At 50.7% G+C, this 13649-nt stretch overlaps 7 protein-coding genes across 7 annotated transcripts; 4 read left to right on the top strand and 3 right to left on the bottom strand.

Moving 5' to 3' along the window:
- The first annotated feature begins 154 nt into the window (after positions 1-154).
- BO85DRAFT_237671 (uncharacterized protein) lies at positions 155-1166 on the top strand. The gene is made up of 2 exons (XM_025654811.1): positions 155-665; positions 824-1166. The coding sequence occupies exons 1-2, from the start codon at positions 306-308 to the stop codon at positions 905-907; spliced, it is 444 nt and encodes a 147-aa protein (XP_025518656.1). The 5' UTR covers positions 155-305; the 3' UTR covers positions 908-1166.
- Positions 1103-3265, top strand: BO85DRAFT_237652 (uncharacterized protein). Its single transcript, XM_025654810.1, has 5 exons — positions 1103-1621; positions 1782-1859; positions 1937-2059; positions 2119-2175; positions 2276-3265. Exons 1-5 carry the CDS (start codon positions 1426-1428, stop codon positions 2887-2889), a joined length of 1068 nt encoding a protein of 355 aa, XP_025518655.1. The 5' UTR covers positions 1103-1425; the 3' UTR covers positions 2890-3265.
- A 140-nt stretch (positions 3266-3405) lies between these two features.
- On the bottom strand, positions 3406-4681 carry BO85DRAFT_447311 (DUF3602 domain-containing protein). Its single transcript, XM_025659697.1, has 5 exons — positions 4290-4681; positions 4190-4220; positions 4040-4109; positions 3838-3960; positions 3406-3748 (listed from the first exon to the last, which is right to left on the bottom strand). The coding sequence occupies exons 1-5, from the start codon at positions 4327-4329 to the stop codon at positions 3620-3622; spliced, it is 393 nt and encodes a 130-aa protein (XP_025518654.1). The 5' UTR covers positions 4330-4681; the 3' UTR covers positions 3406-3619.
- A 132-nt stretch (positions 4682-4813) lies between these two features.
- BO85DRAFT_447309 (putative mitochondrial phosphate carrier protein) lies at positions 4814-6850 on the bottom strand. The gene is made up of 7 exons (XM_025659696.1): positions 6713-6850; positions 6304-6603; positions 6066-6230; positions 5763-6016; positions 5367-5712; positions 5292-5311; positions 4814-5229 (listed from the first exon to the last, which is right to left on the bottom strand). The coding sequence occupies exons 2-7, from the start codon at positions 6586-6588 to the stop codon at positions 5160-5162; spliced, it is 1140 nt and encodes a 379-aa protein (XP_025518653.1). The 5' UTR covers positions 6589-6603; positions 6713-6850; the 3' UTR covers positions 4814-5159.
- Positions 6851-7001: 151 nt separating this feature from the next.
- BO85DRAFT_518231 (putative cystathionine beta-synthase (beta-thionase)) lies at positions 7002-8084 on the top strand. The gene is made up of 2 exons (XM_025664958.1): positions 7002-7370; positions 7452-8084. The coding sequence occupies exons 1-2, from the start codon at positions 7266-7268 to the stop codon at positions 7884-7886; spliced, it is 540 nt and encodes a 179-aa protein (XP_025518652.1). The 5' UTR covers positions 7002-7265; the 3' UTR covers positions 7887-8084.
- BO85DRAFT_447307 (vacuolar ATPase assembly integral membrane protein VMA21) lies at positions 8045-9333 on the bottom strand. The gene is made up of 3 exons (XM_025659695.1): positions 8818-9333; positions 8576-8661; positions 8045-8512 (listed from the first exon to the last, which is right to left on the bottom strand). Exons 1-3 carry the CDS (start codon positions 8922-8924, stop codon positions 8376-8378), a joined length of 330 nt encoding a protein of 109 aa, XP_025518651.1. The 5' UTR covers positions 8925-9333; the 3' UTR covers positions 8045-8375.
- A 275-nt stretch (positions 9334-9608) lies between these two features.
- BO85DRAFT_365518 (DEAD/DEAH box helicase) lies at positions 9609-12980 on the top strand (the record flags this gene model as incomplete). The annotated part of the gene is made up of 1 exon (XM_025655743.1): positions 9609-12980. One exon carries the CDS (start codon positions 9609-9611, stop codon positions 12978-12980), a length of 3372 nt encoding a protein of 1123 aa, XP_025518650.1.
- Positions 12981-13649: the final 669 nt, after the last annotated feature.

Below are 13649 nucleotides of genomic sequence, written 5' to 3'. Positions count from 1 at the left end.
GATTGGCCAGTAGGCAACGAGAAGAGGGGAAAGCTGCGTAACACTATCGGTATTTTTATGCATTTGGTTATTTTATTCTTCTTTGTGCTCACCAGCCAAGATACGGTAACGAGGGTAATTCTATTTCCAGTCGAGCTGGTACTGGATTTACTTTTCCCGCTGCCTTGAACTTGGTGGGGAAATGCTGGGTATGACAGATGGAGAAGTGAAGATGAAGATGTTTTATCGAATTCAATTTCAAATGCAATGCGGATCTGTCATTTGCTTCTTAGGAATGAATTGACTTCCAGGGGAGAAACGGGAGGATGAAAAAGTTGAAAGAGAAAAAAGAGGAAAGTTCCATGGGAAGAGGATCTCCGGACAGTGAACGGGCAAATATCAGGGAAAGTTTCCAGGCATCCGGTGATCGTCTAGATTCTTCTGGCCGAGTGGCTCTTGACTATAACGCCATCGTCCAACCCGAGCTGATAGGACGACTTGCAATCGCCCATCCATCGGTTCGAACAAGCGTTCCCCTCTTCATTGCGTGGCGCCTGTCGTCAATACCACCGGGCCCGTACAAGTCAAAAGGCCTCAATGGCCCTCCCCGATTCTCTCTAGTAGTAGTTCAGTACTTGTTGGTTGCCGACTGCCACCTGCTAGTTTTCTTTTTCACACGCTCGTTTGTACTTTCTCCTCTTCCATCTGCACGGTCGACTGGAGTGGTGCTTTCTTGCTTGCCTGCTTGCTCGCTCGCTTCCTACTACTTTCCAATCTCCATCTTCATCTTTCCTACATAGTACCTACATTCTTCCCTACTAACCTACTGTCTTGGCATCTCTAGCTTGAGGCTATCGCATCTTCCTTACTGTCGATCACTTTGAGCGCACTGCGGATGAACCACCTTCTTGCAGTCACTATCGCTTAACCTACGGACGCTCTGGTCGGACGATTTGATCGGACGATACACTACTACATACAGCCGTGCTTCAAGCCTGCCACACTTCCCCACCTTCGGTGTCACTTTGATTATTCTTTTAAAACGGCGTGGATCGTTGTGTGTAGAGACAAATTGCGGAGTTGATACTACTTCCCAACTTTTGGCGACATTTCCACACTTTTCGGTGCTTTAGACTTTCCCCAGAATATTGGGACAGACAGACATCAGACATTCGAGTGAATAGCCGCTCGTGGATCCATCAAAAAAGCAGCCCCCCACGTTGCCTGCGCTGCTTAGTTTCGTTGGCTGCCTCCTGGCTGCATTCTGAAACCACGCTCCAAAAAGCCCGAGAATCATCGCGCGCGATCATCATACATTCCTTGGCGGTTCCCACACCGGATCGTGCTTGCGCTCCACAACGGGCGCCATAGCTTAGACAGCGTCCTGCGAAAACCTGCTCCAGCTGTTGGTTATCAGGCGCTAAGGTCGACGGGGTGATAAATAAAATGGCGACCTCCCAGCCGGCCGTGCCTCCTGGCAGGCAATCTCGTGGCTTCAGTTTCGGTGCAAAGTCGGATCGGTCGCAACGGTCCAGCAATTCCAGCAAAAGGCCCCAGATATCGGAATCCGCAGACGAGAAACATCGCCGCCAACTACATTCCAAAGCCGATCCCATGGTTGCTATGAGCGAAGCGCAACCTAGTACGTATCCGGAACCCTCCCCCCCTTATCTCTCTGCCTATTGCACTCCTGGATTTCGGCCTGCCATAACAAAACAGCCCAATTCTTCCATTCTCATTATGCTGCCTCCAGTTTGCAAAATTTACTTTCTACAAGCATACAAACTGACTCGTTCCCTCAGATTTGGTTGCTCTCGAGCAGTCGACGCTGGGTTCGTTACGGACCATGCAGCATAAAGATCAGTATGGAAATATTATCAGTTCGTATACCATACTTCCCTGTTTGGACAAATATCCTGGGTGACATCTCGCTGATTGCTCTCCTCTTCTCTCACAGCTGATCCCGATCTCTCTAACCCCACGCGCCCGCGCTTTGAACGTCCGCTTGAAACCATCCGATCTTTTGAGGCGGCAATTTATGGGACATACAGCAGTAGACCTGCTTCGTATGTAAGGACAGGTGAGTCACCCCTTACGCCGGTTTGCTCAACCCGGCGGTTGATTGACGATGCATTACAGAATCGACTCCTGCAACTCCGGGGCCAGACCATAGTCGGCGAGGAAGCTACTTTGGAGGTATTTCTCAATCCCACAAGTATTGCGTCTTGGGATACAGTCGCAATGTCTATTGTAACATTCGAGAGAGAACGTCTCGCTAATTGAAGGATTGGTATAGCTCAAAACGGCCATTCGCACCGGGGTCACTATGATCAGGGCGGCCATTACAATGGTCGCGGGGCCTATTCGCGACCGGACAGCTATGTCGAGAATGGTAACGGCCAGTCCGACAACTATTACCCCTACAATCAGGGCGGCGGCCGACCGCGACCACGCCACCATGCACGGATGAACACCGACCAAAGTGGATATTCACAACACGGCTATCACAAATCATATGACAACATGACCGCAGCGTCTGGCTCGGGCTCTGGCAGCAACACCGACGCTTACGGCAACTCCACCGACCCCAGCTCTGTGAATAGCTCTATCGATCAGTTCCAACAACAGCAGCAACAGCAGCAGCAGCAGCAGCAGATGGCCGAAAACTATGGGTTCCAAGGATTTGGTGCCGGGCCGAATCTGAACGGACAAGCTGGCGCTGGGGGACGGATTAACTTTGGCAGCAAACCACCAGCGGCTGACCCTAACGCCGGTGGCCCTGTTGGCGGCGGTGCCGCCGTCGCTGCCACAGCCAACCGGCGCCATCTCCGCAAGGCTACGAATGACTCTGAAATGAGCAACGACTCGAAGAAAAAGGGCTGGTTCAAGCGTCGTTTCAGCAAGAACTAGTCGTCTGTGAGCCGGCTCCTCACTTTTTCTTACCTTACACTTACTATTCGATGCGTGTTTTCTGATCCGATTTGTCTGGGTGTACTATCTCCGCGGCGTTCAAGAGTCATGTTCAAGCACAGCAACTGGGATTTCGGGACGGACTGTATCGGGTTTGGATTCGATTGCAACTTTATTTTACTCTTTCATCTTTGCATGCGGTTGACGAGACCATGATACATGGATGCCTTTTTTTTCCTGTTCCTCCTTACCTTTTATTTCTCTGCCATGACAGTGCATGAGATACTAGCCAGTATGATGTTGATTGATACGGGTGAAGTTGTGAGTAATGGTACGGTAGTGTGACTGGACTAGGGTGATAAATACCTTCCTACTTGCTGTCCAATACTGAATAGATACTCAGTAATGGCCCGTGTATATCATATCGTACTAGTCAGTCAGAACACTTTCCAGTAATTTGAGAAAGCCAGCCCCATTGAGACAAAAGGAAAGAAAAGGAAAAAGACCCACATCATAGAAGAACCAAAGAAAGATGTATTACTTCTAGCAATCAGCAGCATGAAACAAAACAAGCAACAGGGAATCTCAAATCAAACGCAACAACAATAACAATAGAACACCCCTTCCCCATCCCATCACCCTCATCTCCTCCCATCTCATCAACAACCAACCAACCAACCAACCATCTACCACCCATCCAATCCCAAGAGTGAAAGAAGAAAAAGATGATCTACTTCCTCCCAAACAACTTATGCTTCAACTTATCCGCCAACCCCTCATGCGCAGGCCCCTTATGCTTCTTCTCCTCCTTTTCCTTCTTATGTTCTTCGTCGAGGTGCACGTTACCTTGGCCGCCGCGCTATCGCACCACCACCATCACCACTCATTAGCATTCATTCCCTGCATAAATCGATAGAGGAAGAATAATGAAAGGAATATTTAACATACCCCAGTATGATAATCCCCATCGACAGACTGCCGAATCGCTAACTCGGGAACTATCTCCGCGTCGTGTGGGATCTTGGATGTTGGGCGCACGTGCGGGGAGCCGATGTTGCCGGCGCCGCCTCTCTTTATATGAGAATTGTTAGTTATAGTGATTGGCGGTTTGGTAAGTAGGATGGATTGATGTATGGTGGGGATGGCTTACGCCGGCTGAGTAGGCGCCGTCGCCTTGGTCACCGTAGACTCCTTCGCGGACTATGCCGCCATCGACGTATCTTCATATTCATGTATATTAGTATTCGGGTTTTGTGGTGGTGGGGTGTTTGGGGGATGAGTGAATGGGTGTGGTGCATACTCGGTGGAGTCGGCGCCAATGTTTCCTTGGCCTGTTTTGTTTGGGGAGTGAATGTTAGAGATGAGTTAATGCAGTGGTTTGAGGGAGCTGGGATGCGCACCTCCACGGCCGTGCGACACAATAGGTTCGTGTTCGCCCATGATGCAGTAGTTAGGGTGAGTAGTAGATTTTATTCAAGTGGTGTTGTCTATTGAATTGATGTAGTGATTCAATGCGATGATAAGAGCGCTGTAACCAAGAGTCTGCGACAAGCGTGTGTGTGTACCAAGTCTAGTCAGACAGTCAAGTGGAAAAAGAGAAAGACCGCAAAGTGGCGGTTCCCGGGGATGGTTCGTATAGATATATTATGTACCACAGGGGTTAGTAGGGTGTAGCGTGACTACCTTAGCGCTTTCTTGGGCGCAATCACTGCCACAGCGGGCCAAGCCAGAGGGTGCGCCCTGGCAGTCAAAGTTAAATTTGCCGGAAGTTCTAGTCTAGTAGCTAATTCAGTATATATCGTTATCGGGATAATTCTAGATGAATGATTGTTATCGAAGGAACCAAAAGAAGGAAACGATCGGGACGGCGTCCGATGACGTCGATGCGCTGATAAGATGCTTGTCCGGATTGGTCCGAGGCGTGACTAACGACTTTGGGGCCCGCCAATTGTTTACTAAGAAATGAGTAGCTTCATGTTATCTCTACCAGTTAAGGGTTATCAGTTCAGCTGCTTTTATCACCGGCCTCGGCTCAGGGTTCAATTAAATGTGGTTCATGAAAAGACAAAAGTGGTTCACCATTGCACGAAGAAAACTAGTAAGTAAATTACCCACTCAATTAAATCGGAAGAAAGCTGCACGAAATCAGGTACGGTACAACCCCGCACCCCGCCTCGATACTACGGCCACTGTATTCTACATTCTACAGAGTGTCCGGCCCTTCGTGTTAGACAAGGATCTAAGCTCCCGGCGGGACAATCATTTCCATATTACTTCTTCTCTGCAGGAGGGCCACCGCCAGTCGTGGGAAGACCCATGAAGATCTTGAACGAATCGTAACTGCAAAACGTCAGCTGCTGTCTATTGAGAGGCGCATACTGGAGATCTGAAGTAACACATACATCATCCACTGCAGTCCAGTCTAGAGGAGATAACAAGTCAGTCATGATCTGAGAAACAGATACCGATGCACTTACCAAGGTGCCGATCATGACGATACGGACGGGAAGACCATTCCAGAGACCTCCAAAGCCAATGTCCTTGTAGATCCGGCTCATCGCTGCTCCAAATGCCTCTCCGGCCTGACGGTTCGCATTTAACTTACTGACCATGACATCTGCTGGGTGCGACACGACGGCGCAAAGGATACCAGCCAGGTAACCACCGGTGAAGGCAACGGCGGTCTGCGCACCCTTGTTGTAGTCAGACTTTTGACCCGGCAGGGAGTTATAGATCATCTCGACAATCGTTTCGAAAGACGCAAACTTCATCATGGTGTAAGGGATCTGTCGACCCCAGAGAGGGTAGAGACCCTTGTACAGGCTGCTGCAGTCAGCTACTAGGGATCGACTGCTCGCATTAGCAGCACTTACCCGGCCACACCTTCCTTATTAACCACGCTAGAGATACCAGTAAATGTTGATCGAATATCAGGTGGGATAGTCGTCTGCATGCGCACCTTGACGGCCTCGAACGGACACAGGGCGACATCAGCGATAAGCTCCGCCGACGCACTGGCGGTCAAGTACAGAGAAGTCTTCCACCGTGCTGCGTTCTCAGCCCCGACAAGGTCGCTGTAAAACTTCTTGAAGAACTCATAACCACCATATTTGAACGCTCCTTGGGCCTTGTACTTAATTAGAAGGCGCAACACATGCGATCCAGTCTTGACTTACACTGTATCCAAAAAAAGTGGGACCCCAACCGGTGAAAACTCCGCGGAGACCCTCTGCACCGCGAATTGTACGGAATGCCTCTGCATTACTCTTGTACAGCAGAGGATCGACCTGACGGCGGCATTTGATCAAATCAAGAGGCGTCACAGCGGTGTGGGTGAGACCCTAGGACCAGCCAAGAATTAGTATTCATAGGTCACTATACAGCGCTCATTAGCAGAATGGAACATCTACTTACGCAAGCAAGCATTCCTCCAACCGTGCAAGCAGCATAGTACTTGGGAGTCCATGGCTCGATCTTGCCGGTTTTGGCTTGAGCTTTCTGACTCGCAACTTCGAACTCTCGGCTCGCTTCCTTAGCGATAGCATCGGCCTTCTTTTCGATGTCCTCGACAACGTTCCAGGCGGGGAACGGCTGGCGTCTCTTCAAGCCCGCAGCTTCCGGCTGTTGGGCCTGCTGAGACTGGCCCAAAGGGCTTTTGGAGGCGAAGGCGCGAGCGATATCCCCTTCAGAAGGAAACATGATGGGCGCTTCTACCTATAATTGTTATAATCTGCGTTAAAGCGATTCTAAACAGGTTGCGATAAAGTATAATGCCGATACTGCACCGCGATGGTTCCTTATCTATACAAGCGGGTCCACTTACAACACTATGTCGGTAGTATAGTCGGACGGATGACGATGTATAGAACGGAGGTCCACACCTAGTCTCGTATTCTTCGATTGAAGAAATCGACGCAGAATTCAGAAGACAGCCTGAATCCAACGAAAGAGGATTCTCCAGAGAGAGGAAGCGAAGGAACCTTCTGAGTGGTATCTGACAGTTGGTGATGGTGCCGCTGACGTCGCGTGATGGCACTAACCGCATTCGGGGATTCCCGCCAACTGGTTGATCTGAAGCGATGAAATTTAATCTGATTGGAGCAACCTCAACCTGTGCTTGATGCTTTTTGGTTGTAACTCAGTAATCCGGCTCTCTATTTCTTTGAAACACTTGCTTTCCGCAAAAATTAGTGTTTAAACTACTGAGCGCAACCCTCACAAGCTATCTCGACAACTTCAAGGATCTCCAATTGACCGTCCTCTCGGAACCTTCCCTCCCGTGCCCCTCATCGAGTCACTGCGGGAGAAGTTGATCACCAACACTCCCACTACCACCACCGTCACCAACACAACCCCAACATACCAACCCAAGGAACATGGCCTCCTATATGAACGCCAGTGAGGCGCTGACCCAGCAACAACTCGCACAAAATGCAGAGCAGCCCATCGCCCAGTCCGCATGGGCAAACAAGTACCGCGGGGTGAGTCCGCCCTCTTCTTACCAGTGATGTTCCGCAAGAGTCAACAGAAACAAAATAACTAACATACCACCGGCATACTAGGCGACGGTAGAGGACCTGGACCCCAACCCAGCCCTATCCGTATCCCCCGACGACCTGATCTCCACTGCCCTGATGGCCGCTTACGAACGTGACTACACACACCTGACCGTTACCTCCTCGACGAAACGCTCTCTGGTCGGATACCTGAGCATCCCCCGACTAAAGGAGCTTCTCAAGGACGGCACCGTCAAGGAAAACGACCCCGTCTCTGCCGCCATGCAGCGATTCAACCGCAAGAAGGGCACATACCAGGTCATCACGATGGAGACACCGCTGGAGGAGCTGGAGCAGTTCTTCGAGAGTGAAACCGGTCCTAGTGGAGAGAAGAGGGCTAAGCAGGATTTCGCAGTAGTTACGGATGTGTCGCGCAAGTTCGTACTGGGTGTTGCGACAAAGGCGGATTTGGCTGAGTTCGTGAAGCGGAGACCGAATTAAGTGGTTGCATGATTGCATATTATGGGTTTTCTGGGCTTCTTTTTTGTTCATACTTTGCATTATATAATGGAACGCTTGCTGCGGATCTGCTGTTGATGTCGTGCATCTCAAGGCGCAGATATGTAATTTAAATTGAACATATTACTCGCCAGGATGGCTCATCTTACTGTTGAAATCAGATAGGAGGCATTCACTCAGGCTGTGTGTTATCTGCCTTATTGTTCGCATAGTAGTATGCTTTGAGGAAACCGTGACCAATCACACAACCAGTAACCTGAAAGGTATCATAACACTCAGAGTATTTCCCTAGACCATTACATACATACTATCCCAACATAGCTTTCAAGACAAACGATACGACAAGTACATACCTAGCATGCGAAAACAGAGCGATCCATGAACGCCATCTCTGCAATACAGGGGCCCCCAGAGCCATGAATAAAATGAAAGGAAAACAACAAAGACAACAAGACAGAGTGGCTGTACCAATTACTGTGCCTTTTTCTCCTTATACTTGGCGTCAGCTTCCCTCTCCGCCTGATCATCCTTCCACGCAACATAGATGTATGCGACGAGAACTACGTTAGCCATGATGGCGGCCACAATACCGCCGACTGTGGGGCTTGCTGTTCCAAAGTGTTAATCGACATGAAGATAGTTAGTAAGTGTGGTGTAATTGGGATGCTCACCTCCAAAGTCCACCGTAACAAAGTACATCCCGATAGGAATGACGACCATGGCGAAGGAAAATCCGAGAAGTTTCATGATCACATTTCTGAAGGTGATGTGTTAGTTAGAGTTAGGGGAGGGGGTGGTATGTGCGTAATATGTATTGATAAGGTGTATGCGTTCGTTGGGCTGAACCGGTAGTTCAAAATAGCCGCCATGTGGCCTAGTGTTCGTTGGTGAGGGACGAATGAGATGCACTTACGTGGGAACGGCAGGGGTCACATCTGAGTCAGAGGGCTTTGGAGAGCCCGAAGATGCGACAACTTCCTTGGGAGAAGGAGATTTCTCTGCGGAGCGACGAGTGGCCATGTTGATGATGGTATTCGGTTGTGGTGTTGACAGGTTTGATGTTGGGTGTTGATTTTCCGGGGACGAATGCGTGAAAGCCGGAGGATGATCGACAAAAAAGGGATCAGGATATAAGTGGTGATGACAAGTACAGCTTCGCCTATCCTATTTAAAAAGATATATAGTATTCTCTCGAGTACACTGTTCGTCTGGATGGGATTTGAAATATGTAGAGAGACATGGATTGTTTTATACAGCGGATGATTTCATTCCGGAGTTCAGGCCATGCCGGCCTGTGATTGGTCCATTTGTAAGAGGGGACATCTGGCTGCGTTTTTAGTGACAAAAGAAAAGGCAAAGACGGTGGAAAGAGGATCGCCTTAGTGAAGAGACCAGCCTTGTACCGGTGAATCATATAAAGAGGGAGCTCTGATCCCCCCGATTCAAGAGGGGGTTGGCGTCCAACTGCCATCCTCGGCTTTAATTGAAGCGCCAGACCACGTGACCCCAGCGCGTCCCGGGCGCGTTTTGCGGAGAAAATCCCAGGCGGTCGATTTATCGTTTCGCCTCGAGAGGATCCCCGATCGATCTTGACATCTTCCTTTCAAGTTCCCCCAATTCGGTGCTTCCTTTGGCTCTTGCCCCGGGGCATGACGCCATCCTCTCGTCTGCCTTTCTCCCTTTGATAATCTTAAGTCACCGACCATGGAAGACACCGTCCCCGATACGCCCGTGAGCGACAAGAAAGTCGTTCACAGTACCCCAACCAAGGATGATGCAGCAGAATATGAGACGGTTGCCACCGTGCCTGTCAGCCATCTCCAGCCACTCGCAACTCAATCCTCGACCCCTGCCACCCAGCGCTACACTCAGCCTACGCAAGTGTTGGACGTTCCCTACTCCGGAAAGAACAATTCCTTCGTTCAGGTCGCCGCATCTTCTCCTCCAGGTCCGAATTCCTCCCCCTCTCATCCTACTCCGAACGGCGGTCGTCTTTCCAGTGCCATGGCCCCGGCTGGCACCAGCTTTCGCCCTCCTGTCGGTCCGGCTAAGCGTGCGCCCATAATAGACCTCGAAGATGACGGCCCGACCTATCGCGGCGGCTCGTCTGATGATGACGACCGAGCGTCGAGAAGCATAGATATCAAGCCCTCTTTGTTCGCCAAATCGTCGCGCAGCCCTGAAAAGGTCGCGGAGTCTCCGATGGATCGGTTCAAGCAGATTACCACATCCGCAGTCTTCAACCCTTCTAGTGCCAAGCGCCCGGCAGCTCAAATGGACCCCGCTCCCAGAGGCACGGCCGTGAAGAAGGTTCGACAGGATGGCCCCTCGCGTGCCCAGCCTGTGGGTACGAATGTTTCTTCGCTGCAGGACATAGATGACTATCAAGTTAGAGTTAAGGTGGAGAGGATGTTGAAGGTCATGCCGCAGAAGTCTGTGCATGCATGCATGCAGGCGCTTCTCTCAAAACGTGGGAACTACGAGGCTGCCCTGGAGCACTTGGCTGATACGGAGAAGGCTGAATCTTCCGAGGACGAGCTGATTGCGAGCAAGCGGGCCTCCCCTGTTGCGCCCGCGAAGCAGCAGATTAAGGCGCGTGGAACTATTCAAGACAAGTGGTCTGCCATGAACATGCAGAGGACATTGTCGGCCCAGAAGCAACAATCGCAACCGTCACAACCAGCGGAGGAGGACGCGAAACCGCGCAGGCGCTTAATGAGAGGGCCCAAGTCTCGGGCGTCTTCCCCTAGTCCGGTTCGTTCTGTGCCTCGTGTTGAGACGCCGCCCAAGAAGACTGGCCGTCTGGTCCAAGGGCGAAAGCCTGCATCCCCTCAACGCTCCGAGTCCCCTGAGGCTATGATAATATCAGACGAGGATTCCGATTCCGGCGTGGAGGAACCAGCAGGGGATGGTCAAGTGGAGACAAGAGTCTTGAACTTCTTCAACAAATGCAGTGTCCTGGACCTTGCCGACATCGCCGCAATCACTGAAGACGTTGCGAAGCACGTCATATCCTTCCGACCATTCTCATCGCTAGACCGAGCCCGTGCTGTTCCTCCCCCGGCGAAGGAAGAGACGAAGCCCAAGGGCGGCCGTGGCCGTAAAACGCCAAAGCCGATCGGCGACAAGATTGTCGACAAGTGCATTGACATGTGGGTTGGTTACGAGGCGGTGGATTCTTTGGTTGCAAAATGCGAAGCGCTCGGCAAGCCAGTCGCGGCGGAGATGAAAAGATGGGGTGTGGACATCTTCGGAAAGAAAGAGGGAGAACTGGAGCTGGTATCCATCAATCCCAGAGATGCCCACTCTCAGTCTCATGATTCCGGGATAGGAACACCCGCTAGCCAGCCCTCGGATGAGGATAGTGACGGACCCGCGCCTGGACCGCGCAAAGGCCGTTTCATCTCTCAGCCCGGGATCATGCGCGATGATTTGAAGATGAAAGATTACCAGATCGTGGGAATCAATTGGCTGTCTCTCCTATTTGAGAACCAATTGAGTTGCATCCTGGCCGACGACATGGGTCTTGGAAAGACCTGCCAGGTCATTGCCTTCTTGGCGCACTTGTTCGAGAAGGGAATCAAGGGTCCTCATCTCGTTGTTGTGCCCTCGTCTACGATCGAAAATTGGCTCAGAGAGTTCTCGAAGTTCTGTCCCACGCTCTCCGTCATGCCTTACTACGCTGGTCAGGCAGAGCGGGCAGTCATCCGAGAAACGATTGAAGACAACCGAGATAGTATCAATGTTATCATCACCACTTACACGATCGCCAAGGGCAAGGTGGATGCCCACTTCCTCCGCAATATGGACTTCTGTGTCTGCGTCTATGATGAGGGACACATGCTGAAGAGCAGCACATCGGTGCTCTACGAGAAGCTTATCAGGATCCCTGCCCGTTTCAGACTTCTTTTGACAGGTACGCCGTTGCAGAACAACCTGCAGGAGTTGGCCTCGTTGCTGGGCTTCATCCTTCCGAAGGTGTTCCAGGAGCGCAAGGAGGAGCTTCAGTACATCTTTGCGAACAAAGCAAAGACCGTGGATGAATCGCATTCGGCTCTCCTTTCCGCGCAACGGATTGAACGCGCAAAGTCCATGCTGAAGCCTTTCGTCCTGCGACGTAAGAAGCACCAAGTCATTGACTTGCCTGCAAAGATCTCGCATGTTGAGTATTGCGAGATGAACCTCGCGCAACGCGAAATCTATGAGCACGAGAAAGAGGAGGTCCGTAAGCTGTTGGCTGACCGAGCCGCTGGAAAGAAGACCGGCAACAAGTCTGCCAACATCCTAATGAAGCTCCGACAAGCCGCCATCCATCCCCTGCTATACAGGCGCCACTATGATAACTCCACTCTGAGCCGCATGGCCAAGGCGTGTCTCAAGGAGGAGCAATGGTCTCTATCAAACCCGGATATCATCTACGAGGAACTCCAAGCATATAACGACTTCGAGTGCCACACCATGTGTGTGGACCATCCTCACTCTCTGGGCAGGTTCGCTTTGAAGAACAACGAATGGATGGACTCTGGCAAAGTAGACAAACTTTGTGACCTTCTGAAGCGGTTCAAGGAGAACGGCGACCGTGCTTTGGTCTTCTCTCAGTTCACGCTGGTCATGGATATCCTCGAACACGTCCTCGAAAACCAGCACATCGGCTTCGTTCGACTGGACGGCAGGACAAACGTCGAAGACCGCCAGTCCATCCTGGACGCGTTCCACGAGCGCACCGAAATTCCCGTCTTCCTCCTTTCCACCAAAGCGGGTGGTGCAGGCATTAACTTGGCCTGCGCCAACAAAGTCATCATCTTCGACTCCAGTTTCAACCCCCAGGAGGACGTCCAGGCCGAGAACCGCGCCCACCGTGTTGGCCAAACCCGTGAAGTGGAAGTCATTCGCCTTGTGACAAAGGGAACCATTGAAGAGCAAATCTACGCTCTCGGACAGACCAAGCTTGCGCTCGACCAAGCCGTGGCCGGTGAAGAAGGCGCCGAGTCTAAGAAGGCCGAAGATGCAGGCATGAAAGTGGTCGAGGATATGGTTCTTGCGGACATGCAGCACGATAAATCCGATGACGCATAAACGTGACACATTATTTTGTACTCTTGCTACGCTATATGGTAGCTTAAAACATGTACCGGCGCAATCTTGTTTCATTTTATCTTCTGTCTTGTTTTCATCCAACCTACAACTTTTCGTTCTCCATCCCCTCCGTCTAATACACGATACACCAGCGATTGATAAACTCATGCTTGCTCGCATGTGACCGTTACCTTGTGTTTCCCAGCGGCCTTTTCCACCTACCTACCTATCTAACGCATACACACACTTACATTACAGCATCACCACAGAGAGTGGCAGTGCTTACACACACATACATACCTACACGACGCGGAACAGATGCCGGAGATGTTGTTTTGCTAGTAGTTTAGTTTCACCGAACATTTCGGTTTTGTGGGCTGAGGAAGTGGGTTTTCTTCTCTATTGGGTCTTGGTTTCTCATCTTTTCTTCTACTGTTCGATAATAGAAAAGGAGTTGGGGTTCTTTTGTGTCATTACGTTTCCCGTGTCTCGGTGGTTGGCTTCAATACGCATACTACTACATACTACATATATAGGTGGGCGTTGATACTAGTAATATATCGATTGATTGATTGATCGAAGGATCGGGTGTATTGTGCTTTTTTCTGGGGTACTGTTTAGTGTGTATTGTATCCGAGCATATATTAAGCGGACTACTAGTTAAGGCTG

The sequence above is a fragment of the Aspergillus piperis genome (assembly GCF_003184755.1).
Source record: "Aspergillus piperis CBS 112811 unplaced genomic scaffold BO85scaffold_4, whole genome shotgun sequence".
Taxonomy (NCBI): domain Eukaryota; kingdom Fungi; phylum Ascomycota; class Eurotiomycetes; order Eurotiales; family Aspergillaceae; genus Aspergillus; species Aspergillus piperis.
Note: the sequence above shows the minus strand (reverse complement) of the source record. Positions and strands in the feature narration are given on the sequence as shown.